General features: G+C 36.4%; 1 protein-coding gene across 1 annotated transcript in view; it reads left to right on the forward strand.

Moving 5' to 3' along the window:
- The window catches only part of EFCAB13 (EF-hand calcium binding domain 13), a 191,792-nt gene that overhangs the window by 36,311 nt on the left and 136,986 nt on the right, over positions 1 to 18,495 (forward strand). Inside the window, exons 14-18 of the mRNA XM_040989343.1 lie at positions 1,817 to 1,960; positions 3,914 to 3,988; positions 8,037 to 8,180; positions 13,566 to 13,709; positions 17,371 to 17,442. Coding sequence (XP_040845277.1) covers positions 1,817 to 1,960; positions 3,914 to 3,988; positions 8,037 to 8,180; positions 13,566 to 13,709; positions 17,371 to 17,442 — 579 coding nt within the window. The remainder of the gene's footprint in view (positions 1 to 1,816; positions 1,961 to 3,913; positions 3,989 to 8,036; positions 8,181 to 13,565; positions 13,710 to 17,370; positions 17,443 to 18,495) is intronic.

The raw sequence follows: 18,495 nt of genomic DNA on the forward strand, positions 1-18,495 counted from the left end.
CACACTGGGTCCATTATGCCTGATGTTGGGCAAGTCTAGAGGCTTAGTGTGTGAGCACTAGCCACGAGTGATGTAGGTAGAGGACCTGGGCTTCATCAGATGCTGGGTCTGAAGGAGGTGGACCCAAGGCAAGATCCTAATTACGTACTACTATGCAGTAGCTGCATTCTTGTTATGTTATCTCCTGGCAGCTGTAGGGGTGGCAAGGACCACCTGGTTGTGATGTTCACAAACCTTCGATTTGTAGGTACCAGTCTCTGGCAGGAACTGGGGATTCAGTCTGACAACACCCTTGGAAAATATATTCTTGTATAAAGCATTCAATTTCAGAATAGTTTTCAATTTCCAAAGCAAAAGCAGTAAAATGGAGTACAAAGAGTTCTCATAATATCCCACAGTCTATCCTATTATTAACATCACTCCTAACAACTGGGGCTGGGCCAGGCAGAAGCTGGGAATCTGGAATCTAGGTTCTCAGTAGGTGCAGGAACTCAAGGAGTTGGGCCATCTTCTGTTGCTTTCTGAGGTGCCTTCATTGGAAGTAGAACAGCAAGCATTCCAAGCAGCACTGAAATGGGATGCTGGCATTGTGGGCAATGGATTAATTCACCATGCCACAGTACCACCACCTAGAATTTCCTTTTAGTGTTTTCACTGTGATAGAAATTTGTTTATATTTAAAGGAGAAAATACTGCCCACGTTTGTAAAGTACAAATTTTATAAAGTGTTACAAAAAGAAATTTAGTAATTTCTTTAAACATGCTTATTTATATAAAAGGAACAAATTTTATGTATTTTAAAATTTTTCTATTTATGCAAAGGGAAAATTTTTTCCTGTGTTTCAGACATACACTTTTAAGAATATGATATTTAGGGCCCTGCGTGGTGGCGCAAGTGGTTAAAGGTCCTCGCCTTGCACGCCCGGGATCCCATATGGGCGCCGGTTCTAATCCCGGCAGCCCCGCTTCCCTTCCAGCTCCCTGCCTGTGGCCTGGGAAAGCAGTCGAGGACGGCCCAAAGCTTTGGGAACCTGCACCCGCGTGGGAGACCCAGAAGAGGCTCCTGGCTTCGGATCGGCATAGTATCGGCCCGTTGCGGACACTTGGGGAGTGAATCATCGGACGGAAGATCTTCCTCTCTGTCTCTCCTCTCTGTATATCCGCCTTTCCAATGAAAAAATAATAAAAATAAATCTTTAAAAAAAAGAGAATATGATATTTACTACACTATCCCACCTACTTCCCTCCTTTCCTATTTTTCTTTTAATTTTAACAATTATATACCTTAAATTTACTTTATAATAGTAAACTTAAACCTCCACTAAAAAAAGAATTTGACAAGTAAGTAAGTTGAAAAACCACTGTAGGAAAGTGATTGCTAAATAATAATATTTATATTCAAAGAAGATAAGATAAATTTACCAGGGACCAAACCACATTTTGCCACAAAACTTTACCTCATTTTATAATTTGGGGTTGAGATTTTTCTGCGTCTGTTTCTGCCATTGAGAAACAAATTATTAGGGAATTTTACCTTGTATTAAGTGGGGAAAAGGTTATAGTGTTTTGCTTTTATATATTGTAAATTGTAATGTTGTCTGCAGTTAATTTAGTGTTTTCTTAGATAGAGATTTCTATAGAGTGAGATAGAACTATTTATTTTGACTGTGATATTGAGCTTATTTCACTGATCATGCTTTAGTCTAACATTTCTGATGTGACTTTTATTTTTAGCAACTTAATGTTAGAACTGAAATTCAATTTGTCACTAGTGTTTATTTTATTTTAACTTACTAAATTACTGTTTTATTTTTAGTGATGACTGATGTCATTAAAGCTGTTGATAAAATTAAAGATGGAACTGTTGATTATGCAGATCTAAATAATTGTCTTCAAAATTTTGGAGTTTACCTTTCTAAGCCAGAATTTGAGAAGATCCAGGAGTTGACTGAAGTTGATGGTAAGTGGCACATTTTTAGACAAAATGGAAGTTTGTTATTTTTTCTCAGAATGAATCTAATTTTTTTGATTAGAAAAAGTCTGTTAAGGCTAAGCCAATACAAAGGAGAATAAATGTAATGAAAAGTACATGAAAATGCTCAGAATTTCATTATCTAGAACCGTGAGCTTGACTATTGCTACTCTCTAGCTTCAACACGTGTCTGAACCAACAGCACCTGTTCAGTCAGCCTGTGAGCCTGCAAAACTCTGGGTGAAAAGAAACCTCTTTCCTTCAATAGGAGCTTTTCTTGAATATTTGGTATAGCGATAAAGAGTTGGAAAACATATTTGAGAGATCACAGCTCACTGAAGAAACAAGAACCGCTTAGTCAATGCTAGTGCAATAATTATTCAAACAGGAAAAAAAATGGAGTTGTATTCCTATTTTCTATCATATGTAATAATTTCCAGATGTTAATCTAAATCTGTAGATACAGAGAAAAAATTGACTTACACCGTTGCCCCGGGAAAGTCTATTAAAGCCAGGATGGAACGATCTGAGATCTGATGCTAGTAAAATCTGCATCTCGGCGTGCTTGGAACATCAGTGCACTCAGAGAATGTACAGTCAGTTCCCTCACTGAACAGAAAATGAATCCTCAGGATAATCCCAGAGTAAACATGTGGAGGTGTGAAACAGTACTGCCCTCCAGGTCTCTGGCCTGGGATGGGAGAGGCAGTCTGGAAGATGTCTGACATGCTTGTGGGGTTTTTTCTGTCAGTGTTTTCCTGGCTGAGCACAAATCCTGTTTACTTGTATTAATTAATCTCTTTGGCTAGCAATTTTCCCAGTGCACTCTCCCTTCCCAATCACACTTATCTTCATTCCTCCTCTGGCTGTGCTATGAATTTTCCAAATCTTTCTGCTGAGCTTCCCTGTTAATTATATATTCTTTCAATCGTAGCATTTCTAGCCAAACTTATGATGTGCAGTTAAAAGCAATCACAAAGAAACTTCAAAGCTCTGTTTAGATAAGTCATCTGTCAGAGATCCCAAATCCTGCCTCGTGTGCCTTTTTATTTGTAGTCCCATTCTTGGTGTATGGCCTTGGAAAGTTTAGAATTTAAAAAACTCCAACATTTGGACTATTACGAGAAATTATATATAATCAAGGAATGGCATTTTCTAAAATACTTAATGATTTCTGCAGTATACTGGAATAACAGTGTTTTTGTGAATGATAGGCTGGTGTGGAAGAGAGCAGGAACCAAGAGAACTTGCTTCTAATCCTTGGTTTTCTATTTTTTCTGTGGCCTTAGAAAAATCATTTATTGTGTATTATCTTTAATTTGAAAATTAAGACACCAATACTTCACTAACTCTTGTTGATTTGATGGAAAGCCAAGACAAGATAATTATATCAAAATTAAAATATTGCACACTTTTAGGGACTAGAAGGATTTTAATAAATTGTCTTAGTATTCATCAATTTTTAAAAAGAATTATTTATTCAAAAGTTATAGAGTGTGAGAAAGATCTTGCTTCCACTCTCTAGTCCACCTTCTAAATGCTGCAATAACTAGTTGTGTACCATGCCAAAGCCAATAGACATATCTCCGTTCCAGTCTTCCATGTCGTGGCAAAGACCCAAGTACTTGGACCATCTTTGTTACCTTTTCAGGTGTGTTAATGGGAATTTGAATCCAAGTAAAGCAGCCAGAATTTGAACTGACACTTCAGTTGGATACATCTTACAAGATGGCTAAGGTGTGCCATGTCAACACTGTGCCTCAGTTTTTGCTTATAAATTGAATTGTATTTTCCCATTATACCAATGTATAGTGGTAATGATTAATATTACTGGATTGATTATAATTATAGTTCCTTGAATATATGACTTGATTTTGCATAATTCAATATCATTAATAATTTATGCTTAATGATACTGAAAAATGTTTCTTTTCTTTTTAGATGCAAAAAGAGTGAATTTTAAAGAATTTGTTGATACAATGTTGAGCAATACAGAACGTTTCTCTGAAAAATTATGTAAGAATATTATGTATTTTTTTAATGGATGAAACAGTTTGTCAGATTTTAGGAGACTATACAATGGCGGAAGAGCTAGTCATTGGACCAACCAAATGAATGCCTAGCTTCCTGCTACTATGTTTGTCTATAATCTTCTCTGTTGTTGACGTTATAGGACAACTTCTACATGCAAGCGAATTGAAAAGCTGTCACAGTCTTCTCATCCCTGTCCTTGTGATGCAAAGCTAGAACCATGTTTGAGTCTGTAACATTCATTTTGGGAAAAAGATTTAAAATGTCTTCTCACTTTGGGAAAATGATGACATCTAGTGGTTGAGAACTAACCTGGAGAATTTCTCATTTCCACTGTTTTTTCAGTATTTGTTCCCATCTTCCAAATTATTCAATAGCATTTATGAGTTATTAATGCGTACAGGCTTTGTGTTGAGTGGTAGAACACTAATGTGAAAATTGGTCTTTTCCATTAAGAAACTTATCCTAAGAAAAATAAGATGATCCATGTATATTTTTAATAGAATAAAGTTAGCACTTTAAAATCGGGACTAAAAGCAGCATTGTGTTATTTTATCCTTGAGTACTTCGTAATAATAGATTCTAAGCAATAGTTACTTTTACATTATAATGTAAGTCAGTCTAATTTGCCTCATATAAAAGCACACAATAAATAAGGATGAAGAAATTGTATTTTCAGTCATTTTATTTCTTATAGGAATTCCAATTTCAAGAAGATTAAATTTTATATTATCTTATTCATATCTTAGCTATATAATTTTATCATTTTTAATATTGTATGTTTATATTTACAATTTTTCTCTTTTCTTTGTCAGATTGGCTCAGTACATATTTCCTTTGTATCTCATCGATACCTTCCATCATCTACTGCTTTTCCCTTATCTATCAGTCTCCTCTTTTGCTTTTGGTCCTTATCCAATTCTTGATCTTATATACATTTTGCTTTTGGTTCTTATCCAATTCTTGATCTTGCTTCCTGGTAATTTTGTTGCACCCATCTGGCTAAATCCCATTTTATCCTGCAGAAAATCAAATGGGTGCATGGATTGTGAAGTGTACCACTGGAACATTTTGGTTATTGTTTTCTGCTTGCTGGCCTTTAGTGCTATGGAGAAATTATACTTCCTATTTTAAAAAGTTTTTTTTTCACAGCTGGCCATCCTTCAACTTTCTGGAAAAAAAAGTCTTTAAAATTTCCAATCTCTTAAACTTCTAATCCTATCCAAATTGATGCCCTTCTCATATTTAACAAATAACTTTGACTTATATAACAAATAGGAGTCTACCTCATTTTTTGAGGACATTAAGATATTTCCCAGTGTTTTTTTCTATCAACTTTAAAGAATTTTGTATTGGAGTCTTTATTTTTATCTGGAATTATGATTAGGTACCAGAGGAAATTGGGATCCAACTTAATTTTTCCCCATAATAATAATTAATTGAGTCACTTTTATGGAATTTAGACACTTTAGAATTTAGACAAAGAAAAAGAGATTGAAGGAGCAAGGGAGGGAGAAAGAAGAGAAATTGAGATCTTCCGTCTGCTGGTTCAATCCCCATGGCTGCAATGGCTGGAGCCAGGCCCCTCCACTATGCCATGTGTCAGCTCCAAACTGATTTGAAATCTGACATTCATACATGGTGCTCTGAGATTTAGATTATAATTGGACACTTGTTTTCCCCCCTGTCCAGACTTTAGGAATAGAGAACAAACTTTCTTCCTGAATTCCTAGAAAGGAAGCTGAAGTGTTTTAGTCACAACTTTTGAGATGGGAAGACTTCCCAAGTTATATGTTATGTGGGTACCTCAACTGTAATTTTAGTCTCATATGCATCACATAATAATAATAATTTTTATTATTTGTTAATTTTATGTATCAGTGCTGATGTCACCAGTACTGTTCCATATACTTTTTATGTAACTCATAGATTTCTCATATCAACTCCACTAATGTATGTTTTATAGACTAGAAAACCGAGGTACAGAGATTTAAAAAAAAAATCTCTCCCTAATGTCATACAGCTAGTAGGAGGTAGAATTAAAATTAGAGCTCAGATGTATCTCGTCCTCTTAATTCCACATTATGCCATCTGACCACTGTGGTACCAGCTCAGGTACATACATGTTTCACATTTCTTCCTCATTTCTGGAACTTGGTGATTGCCCTTTACTTTGAAATTAGCATCCATTAACATCCAGCTGTTTAAGCCCATAGTTAATAGTCATTTTAATCCTTTTGTTTCGCTTGTTATGGTAGTCCTAGTTCCATTGTGTCTACTCTTCCATTCAACCCATTCTTTTTCATCTGTGACAAAATACTATTTTTCTTGATTTTTAAAATTTGGTGTATTGGAGTAATCTGGCTAATCTTAGTCTTCTATACTACCAATTCTATTTTATTAAAACATGCACTTCATACTAATACTAGCTTTTTAAGAAGAGTGTCATTTTGCTAAATCCAGTGATTAATTTTATGTCTTCATCTTTTCAGCTCTGGCAGCTTTTATTGTTTTATAATTTTATTTTTTAAAAATTTGACAGAAACACATAAACTCATACACACACACACACAGTCCCCATCTGCTAGGTCACACCCAGAGTGCCCACAATGGCCAAGGCTGGACCAAGCTGTCACCAGGAACCAGGAACTTAGTCAGTACTCCCATGTGAGTGGTGAGGACTCACTACTTGATCCGTCGCTGTTTCCCAGGATGCTTATCAACAGGCAGCTAGGGTCAGATGTATAGCCAGGACAAAGCACACATACACATACTGCATGGGATACAGGTGGCCCAAGCCCATCTTAACTGAAAACTCAGACTCTTGCCCATCTAGCAGCTCTTAATGAGTTTCATTTTGAAATTTTTTTCTCCCCCGGTTTCTTATGATACAGTAATCTCCCAGTTTCCTTCCCACTTTGTTACTCATTCCATTTTGATCTTGTTTGCTATCTCTTTTGTTGTTAAAATATGTTAACAATATGTTAAAAATAATGCAAGTTGAGTCCCATTTTCTAGCTAAGGCTCTTCCAGAATGATCCTACTACCTTAAATAACATGAAAGGCCCTCAGAAAGTTCACGTAACGTGATTACCGTGATAGAAACATGCATGGATTAATTTTATTTGCACTCAAAGATTTTAATTTCAGTTTTCCACAGGTGTTTTGAAAACCTCCTGAAATATGTGCTTTTGATCAACTTTCTCACTATTTGCTTTTTGCTAGTCTTTAGTGTCAATTTCTGTCTAGTTGCTCTGGTCTCCAGCTTAGTTTTTTGTGATCTTAATCTCTTCAACCTCCTATTCAATTCATCAGTGAAAGCTCATCTTCATTCTAAAAATGTATCTTGAATTTACTCACTGATAATTGCCTCCATCACTGTCACTCTGTCAAAGCCACTGACAAAATTTTTCCCCCTCTGAACTTGTAGTTTCCTAATTGTCTAAACTTCAGGAGGGTTCCTCTGTCTAGTATCAAATGACATTTTACAAATTGCTAAGATGTGAATTCACTCTGCTGTTTAAAACCCTCCAAAGAATGAAGTTTATTTCCATTGTGTGATGTGATCAATTGAAGAGGGAGCCAGGGAAGAAGTTGGAGGGACAGGGGGTGGGGAGGAAAGGAGGAGCAGATACAGAACAGAAGTTACTTGATTCACTGCTTTATCAGATGGAAATATTTGTGAGTTCAGACTTTTGTAAATTTTAAGTTGAATGTAAAAAGTAAAAGTATTTTCATATTCAATACTTTAGAAAATCATTATAATTTAAAAAGTGAAGTGTTATTTTCATATCTAATAATTATTCAAGGGTGTGGATATTATAAAATCTGGAAATACAATCCCCTGAGATATATTAAATTAGATATTAGTTACTATGTTATGATATTTGAAAATTGGCAATATATTTTTTTGCCATAGTTGCCATTAAGAATAAAGACGTAAATGCTTGGCTGTATTCCAAATGAATGCTTGCTACAATAATTCCCTGGAGAGAAGGATGTGATGAAGCTTGTGTCTCCCTCAACCTTTCAGGGTTGCCCAATGCTGTTGAAAGCCTCCACAGTCTCAGCAAGGACAAGATGCGAGTTTCTCGTCTGTGGAATACTCTGGCTAGTTTGAATAGCAATTTAAATAAAGATGAGTTCCTGGCTGCACTGAATTTAGTGAAAGTTGATGGTGGGTATTCAAAATACTGTGAAAGAATGCACAAAGATATGCTTACGTTTTGAGAACTTCTGATCTAACAATTATGAGGTGCTGTTTCATTGTGTTTCAAGTTGCCTTTCGTTCATGATAAGTGATGTTGAGCATTTTTTTTCTCTAGAAATCTCTTGGTTATTTTTCTTTTGAGAAAATTATATTGGAAGTCCTTTTTCCATTTAAAAAATAGGGCATATATGTTTGTTGTTATTGAGTGGTTTGAATTTTATGTATGGTTTGGGTGCTAGTCCCTTATCTGGCATATGATTTGCAAATATTTTCTCCCAGTATGTAAGCTATCTCTTCATTCTTACAGTTTTTTTCCTATCATTTTGCAGAGCTTTTTAGCTTCATGATATCTCGTGTCTACTTTTACTTTCATTAATTTTGTTTTGGGAGTCATATCTCAGATATCTCTCCCGAGATTAATGTCAGGGAACTTTACTACTAATTTTTTTTCTATTGGTTATATAGTATCACATCTTAGAGTGTTCCAATGTGCTTAAATTATCAATATATGTGGAATATGAAGGAATTTCAGATTGTCCTATATTGATATATAATTTTATTATCCAAATTGAACAAACATGCATTTGGTATATTCAAGCAAAGTCATGTATATATGTATCTGTGTGTGTGTGTGTAGTTAGCTAATACATTAGCGGAAAGCAGCATATACAGGAGAACACAGAGAGAATTACGAGCACTCTTCAAATTTTATTATTAGTGCTACTTGAGATAAATGATAGATTCAAGAGCCTTTGTAATAAGGGAAATGTAGGGCTGCCAAAATACAGAAGCAGGAAAAGTACTGCATGTAAATATATGGTTTCTCTGTAGAATAAAATTCCCAAAACTCAAGTGTTGGTTTAAAAGCCATGCTAGATAGAAGGTAAGATGTCAATAGCTAACTATATTAAAAATGAACAAATTAAAAACCTCTATATACAGGTTTTTATCTTGCATATTGGCTATAACCTTGCTGGTTATGCTTTATTCTAGTCTTTGATCCTATGCTACAGTAATTCTGAATCCTTGGACTAGGTTCCATATTCCTAATAAAATAGGAAATGAAAAGTAAAGCTGCTTGTCCTCCTGTATCTCTACTTTGAATGTGTAATTCATCACTTGGGTATTCTTGTATAAGAAACAGATATAAACTGTTGTTAGAAATTACAGTCGTAGAAACATCAGGCACTGAAAGAAGTTCTTCAGTTTCTCTAGTAAAAATTTTTTTGTTTTCAAATAATTGAAATACTAAGCTAAAACCAAGATCTAACTCTTAGGCTTATCTAAGAATATATATTAGTCTTTTATTTTTTTAGTGTTTCATTTTATTTATATTGATTATACAGTCTCTCTTTAATGATAGAAGTTGAGAACTCAGCTTGACTTCTGCAGTCTTAAAATTCATTAGTTCCACACAGTATTCAAAATATTTAAGGAAAATATAATTCTCATGAACAATGAAGTTATTCACATTTTATCAACATTTTTCATTGCTTACTGAAGCTGATCTGTTAAAATGTTTTTCTTACAGAAGATGACCAAGTACAATTTGAAGAATTTGCAGAAGTAGTAAAGAGTATGAATGACACCTCCAGGTTAGAAGGCAAGTGCTGAACTATTTGTTAAATTTACCTTTTAGTGTTACATTAATTTCTGGTTAGTATGTTGGCCTTGATCTGCTTGTAGGCAAACAAGACGTTATTTTCTTCAAAAAAGGTAGCTTCTATAATATAGGAAAAAAAAAAACTTTCCCCCTAGAAAAGGGGTTTATTGGAAGTTCTCTCTAATCATTTTTTGTTTGATTCTTGGGACTCACGGATTGTAATCTATTGGCTTCAAAATTTTTCCAGGTATGACTATATAATTCTTAAAAATTTTTCTGGGTGTTGCTTTTCACATATAATTTTAAGCCTTAGACTTATTGCTCTAAATTATAGAATTTCTCATATTTTTGGTCACTTTCTCAAGTAGGTATTTCTCATGTCTTTAGTTTTTCCTAAATAAAGAGTGTAGTTAGGGTAGCATAAGTCTTCTATTACTTGATTTTTTTTTTACTTAAAAATTAAAAACAGGACAAAAATTAGTAACGGCAATATACATGGTTTTTGTCTGCCTTTTTATTTGGAGAATATGTTTGAAACAACATCACTGGGAATTTGAATAACTATTCAAACAGCTATCTGCTCAGTAAACATCAAAGCAAAACAGCAAAAATGTTTAGGGAGGCAAATATAATCCTTGCTGTATATAAGAAGTAGACAAGCACTTTCAGATTTTCAGTGCTTTACATGTGAAATTCCTTTGGTTAGAATTTCTCCTTTATGTTAACAAAAGTGCTTAATAATTGATTTCCAGTTAAAATGTCAATATATTATCTGGTCAGGCAACTACCTCCAACATAAAATATTAGATTGCCTATTGTAGGAAGCTATGCGTGGAAGTAGAAATGAGCATGGGCTTTGGGGTAGACAGATGTGGATTTCCAATTAACATGAGCGATTTCTCTAGGCCATTTGGGTTTGCTCATCTTTAAAATGAAGAAGCTAATGTCATCCTGTTTCAGAGCTGTCAGGATCAAATGTGGTGACATTTCTTAGAAAATGATAGATTTTTTTTTTTTTGGTGCCCCCTCTGAGGTTGTAGTTATCATTTTTTGAATTAATTCTGAAATAAGAAGGTGGGGCTTAGAAAGGTTGTTCAGGATGAATATCTTTTTTTTTTTTTAAATAAGATTGATTTACTTGGAAAGCAGAGGTGTGAAAGGTAAGAAGAGAGAGAAAGAAAGAGAAAAAATGAGAAAAAAAGATCATCAAAGAGAAATGTCCTGTCTCTGGTTCATTGACCTGGTTGGTCTAGGCTGGGTCAGGTGCAGTAAGGAGCCTGGAGCACTCTATCTGGGTCTTCCACATGCAAGGCAAGGACCCAGGGATTTGGACCATAACTCACTGTTTTCCCAGGAGCATTACCAGGAAGTGGAGTGGCAGGGTTGTACATTGAGCTGCTGGTCATAGAGTCATCTGAGGGATGAATTACTCTGAAATGTTGTTATTCCTCAGTTCAAATATAATATTAAACCACAGGATGCCACTAACAGAAGTACGCAGTGATTGTTTCTGTTGTTTTTAAATTAGAAATTACTTCAATTACCAAATGACTTCTTTTTTTCTACTTCTAGAGTCACGGGGGGCTGTATCAGCTCTTGATTCACTTGGAGGTGACAGGATAGCTGAGAACTTGGAAGACCTTCTAAGAAGTGCTGAGATTAAATCATCTCCAGAGGAGATAGAGAAAAGTCTTCCATCAGGTTTGGTTTCTGGCAAGTATTTTAAGTGTTACCTTTGGATTTTTCTTTAATTTTCTTTTCTGAAGTTTCAAGAACACCTTAAAACAAGCAAGTCCAAATCTTGTGAGGAGTGGTCTTTTTGAAATTCTGTCTGCTCACATTCACTGTAATTCAGTGTGTTAAGAACAGGTTAAGTATTCTAGTTATGTGAGTAGAAATCTTAGTTTTTCCACCTTTGCCTGAGTGATGTTACTGGACATTTGTTGGTACTTTAATTCCATTATAAGTAGATCAGAAATAGTATGTCAATAACCTTGTCAGGGTATGGCAAGATATAATGAATGGGAATGAATTCAGAAGTACCTTGTGGATAAAAGATTCAAGAAATATATAAAAGCTGAATGTTGCTTCAGATAGAAGACTTTTAAGATTACTGTATCTGGAATTTCTAGTCTGTCACTTCTCTCTTTTCTTTCCAGAAGACAACATGGTGAATGTGAAAGATTGTGTACAGGCCTTAAACACACAAAATGTTTACAATTTTACTGGTAAAAGCTTTATAGTAAAAAAGTGTTAAAAGATAGAACTCATTCAAAGGCCATACACTCAAACTTTATGCTTAGTACTTGAACTTTCTTTATAGAACTAGTATTTGATACAGTTTGAATATGGTTTGTCCTCTCTGAAACTTAGGTTGTGATTGAATCTTCATCGTGAGTATCAAAAGTGTAAACTTAATCTGACCCCAGTGGTATTAGAGACAGATCCTTTGGGAAATGATAAGGATTAAATAAAGTCGTTGGGGCAGAACCTGCATAATTGAATGTCAATGACTTTATAAGAAACCAGAGGACATGCATCCACTGGCTTCCTGTCTTCACCATGGGGTGCCTCTTGAACCTTTTTACCCTAACTATCTATGTAAAGATTGTCAAAATATAATAATTAAAAAAAAATAGAAAAAAACCTGTATTTAATAGGATTTGCAATGAAGTTGGTTTTAAGAGAATGTTTCTAAAATGTTGAGAACATGCAAAATATACCATCTGCACTCTCAAAAAAATTGTTTCCATGTGAATTTTAGCATAGTTTTCTCTAGATTTGAGAAGAATGTTGTACTTTCCTGTTAACATTGCCTTGGTTGTATCCCATGTTTCGATATGTTGATGCTTTTCACTGACTTCAAGGAATTTTTTTAATTTCCTTTTTGATTTCTTCTATAACCCATTGTTCATTTAGCAGCATATGGTTTAGTCATTTTAGCCATGGGTTGTTCATTGTTTTGGTCTTCTTTTGTCATTTTATTGGGACATTCTCCACATTTACCTTTGTTTTTGGTAGATGCCACTCCTTTTCCCTGTCAATAGGACATTATTAAGTATCATTTGTGTGACAGGTATAGCAGAGGTGAAGTCTTTCAGCTTTTGCTTACTGTGAAAGTTTTCTTTTTTAACTTTCAAAGACAGAATAAAGTTTTGCTGCATATTATTCTGGGATGGCATTTGTTTTCTTCTTAGGATCTAGACTACATCACTCCATTCTCTTCTGGACTGTAGAGATTCTTCTGAGGGGCCAGCTGTGAGTCTGATTGGAGTTCTCCTATAAGTTAATTTTTCTCATGTGCATATTTAAGTATCTTTTCTTTATGTTCAATTGAAGAGAGTTTGATAATGATGTATCGTGATGGTCTTTCAGACCATTAGCAGGGATTACTCCCCAAATGGCCACAACAGCTCGAGTTGAGCCAATCTGGAGCATGAGCCATTAGCTATTAGCCATGCACCAAAAGCTTCTTCCAGGTCTCCCACATGGGGGTGAATTTGCATTTTTCTTTTTTCTTGTTTTTCAGATGCTTGGCTTCTGTGTATTTCTGATACATGACTTTGTTCTAAGGGTTATCACATAGTTGTTCTTGAAAAGCTCTGTAATTTTAAAGATTTAGGCATATGATAGAAACACCCTTGAGTGTAAATAGTTAATATATCCGCCTCTTTAAAGCTGGATGTTTAGTTTTAAAAAAGTCTTATCCAGTTCCATTATCTGTTCTGTATTCTCCCTTGTATTCACAGATTTACTTAAAGAGATTACAGTTTTTAATAGTCTCAGAAATAATAAGATACCTGTAAATGAACTGGGCTCCAAACTCTCGAGTGCTGGAATTGCATTGAGTAACGAGACATTCCAAGAGATCTTGAAACAAGCGTCTGTTGATGGTGAATCCTTTATGAAAGAGTAATCTATATTAAAGTTGCTTAAGTACTAGTTTTTACCATTTACTTTGGATATTTGTTTTACACATATGTATTTTATTTGTTAATTAGTGAGATGTTTATTTATTTACTTGAAAGTATTGCAGAGAGAGAAAGAGAGAGACACACACAGAACCTTTCATTCACTGGTGCATTCCCTAAATGACCACACTGTCTGGGGCTGGGTGGGCCAGTCTGAAGCCAGGAGCTACTTCCAGGTCGCCCATGTGTGGGCAGGGGCCCAAGTACTTGGGGCATCTTCCTCTGCTTTAGCAAGGAGTTGGATCGGAAGTGGAGTCCCTTGGACTTGAACCAGCACTCTTAAGGGATGCTGATGTCATAGGAAGCTTAACTTTCCCAATACTGACCCCATATGTTTTTTTAAATTGACCAGCAAAAAGTTGTATGTATTTATTATTTTCAATGCTATGTTTTGATAGATATGTACACTGTAGAATATTAGATTTGCTACTTACTATATCTATAACCTTATGTTGTTATATTTTTTGTGGTAACTTGAACTTTACTCCCTCATTGATTTTCTTTTTTTTTTTTTAATTATTATTATTTTTTTTATTGGAAAGGCAGATATACAGAGAGGAGAGACAGAGAAAAAGATCTTCCGTCTGATGATTCACTCCCCAAGTGAGCTCAACGGTCGATGCTATGCCAGTCCGAAGCTAGGAGCCTCTTCCAGGTCTCCCATGCGGGTGCAGGGTTCCAAAGCTTTGGGCCGTCCTCGACTGCTTTCCTGGGCCACAGGCAGGGAGCTGGAAGGGAAGCAGGGCTGCCGAGATAGAACTGGCACCAATATGGGATCCCGGGGGTGCAAGGCGAGGACCTTAACCACTGCGCCACCACACCGGGCCCCCTCATTGATTTTCAAATGCTACTAATTATAGTCATCTTGCTACATAATTGATGTCCATAAATTCTTTGTTTTTCAGTTTATTTTTTTTATTTTTATTTTGTTTTTAACATTGTTTACATAGTTGAGAGGGGTGCACATCCATGTGGATCTCTGATTAGGTTGGGGATGGAAGTAAATTGAAGGGTATGTAGGAAGGTGAATAGAACAAATGTTTAATTTTTTTTCTCCTGAGTCCCCAGGGAAGGAAGGGGTGGTGGGACAACTCCTTGTGGTCACACTACATCATCTCCCAGGGATGGGGGACGGTCATTGATGGTGCCTTAGAGACCTCGATGTGGGGTCAGTGTTCCCAGGGTGTTGCTTGAGTGCTTTTGATAGCCCTGAAACATTAGTGGGTACAATGCGCTAGGGTTGAGATAATCTTTCCAGGCTGTATGGGCTAAGCAAGTTCTGCTTAGTGCATCTGCAGGCCCAGATACTTGCTGCAAAGTTTGGCCAGGAGAGCAGTCCAATTTGTTCTGCTTTCCTTCCTCTGACAAGGCACTCAACATCCGCTGCTGAACTGGATGAGCTGGCTGTGATATCCCCTATGTGAATCTTGGCAGGCTGACCTCTGTACAGGCATCTGTAACTGAGGAAGCCCAGTCCAGACACATGCATTCACATATGTTGTGATTGTGGAACACATATCTTCTTGGTTTCTCTGTGGCCAGAGCTTGAGTTGAGCTATTTATTTGGCAAGTCTCACAAGAAACCTTGCCTGGAGTGAACTCAGAATTGACTATTCTATGCACCAGCGCCAGTACAGGGTCAGGTTCAGTCCATTACCTGTGGCAGTCAATGCATATACCAGTGGATGCAGCTACCTAGCCAGTTCTGCCCCAACCCCAATCTCTGATGTGAACTGGTTGGTGATGTGACTTAGCCCAGACCAACCTTGCCACAGGTCCAGTCTTCATGTACACCAATGGGTACTATGGCCTGTCTGGGTATCCTCCAATAACCACTACCAGGCCCACACCCAGCCCCAGTTTTTGCATGTGTCAGCATGTGCTGCAGCCTAGCCTCTGATCTGTCTCACATCCCATCTGGCTCGAGTGCTCAACTATTGGTCCTACAGCTTAACACAGCCTGACCCACCCCCCGACCCAGCCCACACAGATGCTGATGGATGCTGCTCCCTTGTCCAGTCCACTCTGTCACCATCCCTCGTTCTTGTGCTACATAGTAGGAGCTGCAGCTGGCAGAGAAGTGCCCACACCAGTTTCTCTACCAGGCCCCCTCCTAGCACAGGATCTTGTGCTTACCAGGGGGTATTATGGTCTAGCCTGACATAACTTGCATCCAGTCCTGGCACTTGCCAACAGGTGCTAGGGTCCAGCCCAGCCGACCCACACTTGTTCTGGCTCTAGTGCAGGCCAGCAAGTGTGGCAGCCTAGCCCCCATTTCCAGCTCTCACACTCACCAGTGTAAGCAGCAGCTCAGCAAGGGTGTCTTCAAGGTTCTCCTACCAGCCCTGACTCTTGCACATGCCAGTGGATGCGGTGGCCCAGTCTGAGATGGCCTGCCCCCATTTGGTTCATCATTACTGATAGACCCTTATGTTGATTCGTTTTCTTGGCTGTTGCCAATAATGCTGACTGCAGATATCCCTTTAATATACTGATTTCATTTTCAGTTTTCAGTTCCATGGGAGTGAAATTGCTGAATCATATTTATAGTGCTACTTTAAATTGTTTTTGAGGAATTTCGTGTTTTTCATAATGGCTGTACTAATTTATGCCCTCACCATCAATGTGCAACCATCCTCTTTTTACTGCATCCTTGAAAATAATTGTCTTTTTTATAATAGGTCATTCTTACAGACAGATAAACTGGGTTTTCGAAACAAAATGAGAACAAGATATTGAAAGCTAATTAAAAGCCTTATTCTATATCCTGGAAGTATTTTTAAAAGTCATCTTCTGCTTATGGTTAAATTTATCATGCTTATTTATAAACTGGTATTAAATCCAGCATATATATTTGTAAATATGAAGCAACCTTAAGACTCAGCGTGATGACTAAATTGGCTAACCCTCCCCCTGCAAATGCTGGCATCCCACATGGGTGACAGTTTCTGTCCTGGTTGCTCCACTTCCCATCTAGCTCCTTGCTTGTCATCTAGGAGAGCAATTGAGGATGGCCCCAAGCATTTGAACCCTGCACCAACATCGGGGACCCAGAGAGGGCTTCTGGCTCCTGGCTCCTGCCTTTGGATTGTCTTAGCTCCAGCCACTGTAGCCATTTGGGCAGCTAACCAGCAGATGGAAGATCTTTCCCTCTGTTTCTTCTTCTTTCTGTAAATTTACCCTTCCAATAAAAATAAATAAATGTTTAAAGAAATAAATATAGATTATATCCATTATATATTTATTTTGTACCTGCATCAATATTTAATAAATATAGAAAAGTTTTAATCCATATAAATATTTTGAATGAATTTAATAAAGACTATGAGTCTTAAAATATTTATGCCTACATGGGTTTATGTGTATGGGTAAATATGCATGCAATTATTTAAGCCAAATAAGTTAATATAGTTAGAATTTCTTTCTTTTGAAAGAACAGATTGTTAAAGCTGATTTATTTCTATTCTGCTAATTTAAAGAAGTTACGCATTTGCTTTTCTTCATCCTCTGTCATGATTATTTAATGATTATTTCCATTTACATTTTTCTATTTCATGTCAAATTCTTTTGTCTTACTTTTTAGAAAATAATAAAGTAAGTCTCAAAGAAATTTTGGAGAACTTGAGTGCAAATAAGCCAGCACCTGTATTTGAAGGTAGGTTGATCCATATTTCATTTTAGATGTTTGACATAGCTTTAATTGCTCTTTGTTATGATTATTTTAAAGAGCATTCTGAGGTGTGATACTTATTGGTTTATATGTGTTGATGTATGCACAACCCATGATGCCATTATCACAACCAAGATAATCAGCATATTCCTTACCTCCAGAATCTCCACATACCCTTTTGTAGTCTCGTATTTTCTGCACCCTTCTTCCTCACATCCTTAAGCCACCACTTAGCTGCTTTCCATCACTATAGAGATGTGTTTGCATTTTCTGGAATTTCAGATGAACGTATGAATCTTGTTTAGGTGACTTCTTTTATTCAGCAGTTATTTTGAGATGAATCCATGTGTATCATTCATCAGTCGCGCACTCTTTTTATTGCTGAGTACTATTTCATTTTACAGATATGCCAGTTCACTTATTTGATGACATACATTAGATTGTTTACAGTTTCTGCTTTTATAGCAAAGCAGCTGTGGACACTCATGTCATTGTATAGAAGTATACCTACCAAGGAGGTATTAGTTGACACATGTTGTGGGATAGTAGGTTTAACTTTTAAAGAAATTGCAAGACTGTTTCCCAAAGTTGTTATAACACTTTACATTCCCAGCAGCATCAGCGGTGTCTAAGTATACATAGTGCCTCAGCTTGAGAGAATGTCAGACAGTTTGATTTTCTCTATAGACATCTTACCGCTATTTCATGTAAGCTTCAGACACTCCAGTTTATACTCCATCTATAAATTTCATGGCAGCTGATTCCTGTGTTTAGGTGTCTTTTAGGTTCAAAAGTAAAGGCTAGGGTTCAACTTTTTGGGTTAAACATTTTTGCATAATACATTCAAAAGACAACACAGTTTTTGAGGAACTTTTAATCAGAGAATGAAAGTCTGAGGAATGAGCATAAAACTAATACATAGCAAAATATATAAGCAAAGGATAATTTAGAACTGATATTTTCCATTACTTGAAATTGGAGCAATTTCTTGTGGACAGAGATCATCCTTGAATTATTTCCCACTGATAGTAAAATAGG

Source organism: Ochotona curzoniae, unplaced genomic scaffold, assembly GCF_017591425.1.
Source record: "Ochotona curzoniae isolate NIBS_2020 unplaced genomic scaffold, NIBS_Ocur_1.0 contig_523, whole genome shotgun sequence".
Taxonomy (NCBI): Eukaryota; Metazoa; Chordata; class Mammalia; order Lagomorpha; family Ochotonidae; genus Ochotona; species Ochotona curzoniae.